General features: G+C 36.7%; 1 protein-coding gene across 1 annotated transcript in view; it reads right to left on the bottom strand.

Annotated features, from left to right (window-relative positions):
• LOC108977374 overlaps positions 1–4,664 on the bottom strand; it is a gene marked incomplete at its 5' end in the record, with an annotated part of 34,288 nt that overhangs the window by 15,237 nt on the left and 14,387 nt on the right. Inside the window, 2 exons of the mRNA XM_018947011.1 lie at positions 3,367–4,179; positions 4,435–4,584. Of these exons, the coding sequence (XP_018802556.1) occupies positions 3,367–4,179; positions 4,435–4,584 (963 nt within the window). The remainder of the gene's footprint in view (positions 1–3,366; positions 4,180–4,434; positions 4,585–4,664) is intronic.

Here is a 4,664-nt window from a genome sequence, read left to right as displayed (position 1 = left end):
GCTATAACTCACGAACGACTTAAAAGAAACGAAATAAATCAATCACGTGTTAGCGCGTGAAATGAGCTTTCCAAAAAGGTATAGCATGACCCGATGCGACGAATAAATCTAAAACTACGCGCTCTCAGCGCCAACTAGCGAAAATACCGCAAGACTTTTTTGGCAACCAATATATTTTATTAGAAGCTTTTATAACAGTTTTTTTATATTTTATTTTTAGTTCTAAATTATATAAATTAGTTAAACATATGAGTGTCGAAAATTTATTACAATTATTTTCAGGTTATATYTCAAGCGAAATTATTTAATTTATTTTTTAATATTAATTAAAGCAGGACATTTGCTAATAACATATCATTACTCTTTTTAATCGAAAAAAAAAAATATTTTTAACATCTAGCTAAAAATTTACTTATGTATATAAAAAATACATAAAGCAATTTTTTTTTTGGTTTTATTGTTGATAAAACTAATGCAGAAACTTTATAGTTTTTTATGGCAAAATAAAAATAAAATGTRTTTAAAAACAAATTAAATTAAATARGAGAAAAACATTAAAGTTTTGCTGAATTTCTTGATAAAAATAAATGTCTGATATATTTCTTCAAACGTCATAATGAATAAAGCTGTATATTAGAAGCTGGTCTGTATAAAATTGTCATAGAAAGAGCTTCGTTGGAACACATATACAAATTTTAAAGGAATATTCTCGAAAAGCTTTAAAATAAGAAGGAATTTTGTATTGGAACATTAGCTTTTGAAAAATGCAACTCTTCAATATTCAGCTTTCAGGAGCTTTCACTATTCACATAAAATTAGCWGCAAATTTAAAAATTATTATTGAACTTGATAAAACTTTTTAGAAATATCACACATTTAGCATACAATGATTCACATAGACGATATAAAAGCTCAAATGAAATTTGTAAATGTAAGCTTTCTCAAATGATGCAAAGAGCATTCACTGGAGCTTTCACTTTTGTTTGCTCTAGATAGTAGAAAAGCTTGAAAGAAATTTCGCAAGCGTAATTTCTATCAAATGACGCAAAAAGCTTTCACCTTTATTTGCTCTACATGGTAGAAAAGCTTCAAGGAGAGTTTTTAAGCAAAATTTGTATCAAATGACGCAAGAAACTTTCACTTTTTTTTTCTAGATGGCAGAAAAGCTCGAAGGAAAATTTGTAAGAAACTTTGTTTGCTCTAGATGGTATAAAAGCTCGAAGGAAAGTTTGTAAGCGCAATTTCTATCAAATAGCGCAAGAAGCCTTCACTTTTCTTAGCTCTAGATGGCAGAAAAGCTCGAAGCAAAATTTGTAAGCGTAATTTCATTCAAAAAGCTTTCAACTTTATTTGCTCTACATGGTAGAAAAGCTTCAAGGARAGKTTTTAAGCAAAATTTATATCGAMTAGCGCAAGAAGCTTTYACTTYTCTTTGCTCTAGATGGCAGAAAAGCTCGAAGGAAAGTTTGTAAGCGTAACTTCATTCAAAKAGCGCAAAAAGCTTTCACTTTTGTTTGATTAAACGGTACAAGAGCTCAAATGAAAATTTTTAYGCATAAATTCTTCCAAATTACACAAGTAGCTTTCACTTTTGAGGTCTTTAACTCGACATTATTTCGACATAAATCAAAATTATTTTATGAAMATTTTTCTGTTTACATTTTCTTCAYATATTATMCAAAAAGCTGCTCTTAGTTCGCWGATAGTATAATGAAAAAATGMAGTAAATCACGGTAATGTCAATGACACTCTGAAGCTTCCACTTATACAGTTAATTAAAGTGGAGTTAATGATTCTTTGACATAGAAGTAGAGCAAAGACATGACAAATGCTGGATTGTGTGTGTCTGTAATGTGACTTCACCTGACGCCGTTGCAGCGTGAACAACTTGAAGCCGCAATTATGTATGCCTGTATGTGTGACACTTTATGATACTTTAGACACACGSCAAGTTGCGCATCTTCATCATTACGGCGACGACTTAATTGAGAACAACAGTGGTAAATAATAAACATGTCTAACCCATAAGCGCCAAACCATGAAGCAATTAAAAGAAAATGCAGAAAGTATATATAGTACATAAATACATATGTATGTATATATATATACAAACATATATGTATGTATGTAAGTATATGTGGACTGAACGGAAAAGGCGAATGTTATGGCAAATTATGACAGCTGGCGCTACAACGTTGTTGGTTTATGCGGGTTGACACACGCAGCGTGCGATTACCGCATTTTCACCGAGCCATTAAAAGCAYTAAGCTTATAAATTGTTTTTGTTTGCTTCTTTGTACATTTCCGCTAAACGTCATGTGATGTCAAGCAAATAGAAAATAGCAATAGCAATAGTGGAGTAATTATAAATAAGKATGTAYGTATGTATTGCCTGTATGCATGTATGCCATAATTTAGATAAACTTGTTACAAACATAGAGTGTAGATTAAAAAAGCAATAAAACTAAAAACGCAAAAAATGAGGAAAAAAGTGAGCTAATGTTGTTGTTGTAGCTATTATTTCAAATTAAGTGTGCTTTTTGCAAAAAAAGCACCAGGCGCAAGTTTTCAAAACAAAAAAAAAAAAAATTTAGAGAACTTAAAAAAAAAAAAAAATTTATACAACAGCAATAGGTTTGTTGTTTTGTTTGTATAAAAAAAAAAAAAGCTTTCCAAGTACAACAAAAAAAAGTTTGTCACAAATAGTTGGCTACGCGCTCATAAGTTCGCTGGAGCATGCAAACTGGCGACGGCGCACAGCGCGTGTTTTAAACAGGGTGTGAAGGAAAGCAGTAAGCTGGCCCAAAGGAGTAGTGCCGACAGTAGTAAGGCAATATAATACATTGTAACAATACTAGTTGTTGTTGTAGTGTTGGTAATAGACGGAAAATAGTCGGGAAGTAGCGGCGAATAGAGTTAGAGTTACAGTTAGTGTTAGCGTTAGTGTTAGTGTATAGTAATGGAAATATATTAGCCATTTAACGACTTAATAACTCACAATCGACAATGTTAAGCAAAACTAGCAAAAAAAAACACAAAACCAAAAAGCAACAACAAATGTGAGGAGTTAAGCGGCAGCAAAATGAGCTTCACCGCCACTTTTTGTTTACAACAATTGGAGTTTACGGGATTTATGCACGCATGTGTGTATGTGTCTGCATTTATTTATGTACTTGATGCACATTTATTTATTTACTAAACAATAAATGCCAGCCAACCGACTGAGCGCTGCCAGCCAGTCAGCTGTCAGTCGGCGGCGCAGCAATGCACTTAACTCATATATGACATGTATGTATGTATGTATGTACATATACAATATGTGTATAATATAGGTTCACGCGCATGCGTTGCAACCACTTAGCTTACCTGCATGAAATTTGCTATGCGTCTTAAGTGCGCTCTCCGTGCCAAATTGCTTGCCACACACATCGCAGGCATGCGGTTTGCGCAGAAAATGCACCGTYAATTTGTGCAACGTCAGCTGGGAGGGGCGCGGGAAGCGCACATGACACAACGTGCACTCGTATGGCCGCCCCTCGCTATCGTGTGTCTCCATGTGACGATGGAGGGCGGAGCGCATACGAAAACCGCGCTTACAGATCGAACAAACAAACGGCATGGAGGCTTGATTGCTGTGCGCCAGCTGATGATGTTTGCGCAACGCTATGTCATTGGTGAAGCGTGCATCGCAGAAGAGACAATTATGACTGGTGCGCAAGACGCGTTCCATTAGCAGCAATTCATCTTCGCTGGCGTTCGCATTGTCCGCCATTAGCGCAGCGGCAGCATTGGCATTRCCGTCGCCACCGCCGCCGCCAACACTACCAGCTGGCTGTTGGAGCGGCGTGCCAGCCAATTTGGCGCTGGCGCGTCGCTTGCGAAAATGTCGCAGTGTGCCGGTGTTGGTGGAGGTGCTGTCGGGTTCCGTTTGTTCGGGTGAGGGCAGCGTGACGTGTGCGCGCTTGGCGCGGTGTTGCAGTGATTGTTCGYCACTTTGTTGTTGTTGTTGTTCTTCTTCCTCAAATGCACTTTCGTCCTCTAATTGTTGGAGGAAGTCACMGTGTTGTTGTTGTTGTTGCTGCTGCTGCTGTTGGTGTTGCATTTGCGCTTGCAGTTCCTGTTGTTGTTGCTGCTGCGGTGGTGCGCATGGTTGCGCATGCGCATGGTCTTCATTGAAAGCTGTTGAATCGAAACAAAAAAAATAAAAATAAAATGCAAAAAAAAAAGAAAAAAAATTTAGTTAATGCCAGTTAATTGAATTAGTTAGTAAGCTAGTTTGCATTCAATTTTCCAATCATTTTCCACACGCAATTCACATTTTCATGTCCGCTTATATCATACATGCAAGTATTTATTAATTTGTTGTTGGCGCTATTATGTTATTATTATACGTGAAGTTGTTTTCGTTATTGTTGTTGTATTTTTTCAACTTACGGTCATCGCAGTCGGGACAGCAGAGTATGCGTTGTGGCTTGCCGCCGCTTAAGCTCGGCGATGGCGTGTGCATGCCGCCGGCCGGCTTGTGTGTTGTTGTAGTTGTAGACTCGGCACTCAATTGCGTGGTGTCCAGTTGCAAATCAATGGCTGTAGGCGAGAATAAACAATGCATATAAATTAGACGTTAAGTAATTTAGTGTTTAAATGCACTTTGATTGCAGAAAAAA

This window comes from Bactrocera latifrons, unplaced genomic scaffold (assembly GCF_001853355.1).
Source record: "Bactrocera latifrons isolate USDA-ARS-PBARC rearing strain unplaced genomic scaffold, ASM185335v1 scaffold_117, whole genome shotgun sequence".
Taxonomy (NCBI): Eukaryota; Metazoa; Arthropoda; class Insecta; order Diptera; family Tephritidae; genus Bactrocera; species Bactrocera latifrons.
Note: the sequence above shows the minus strand (reverse complement) of the source record. Positions and strands in the feature narration are given on the sequence as shown.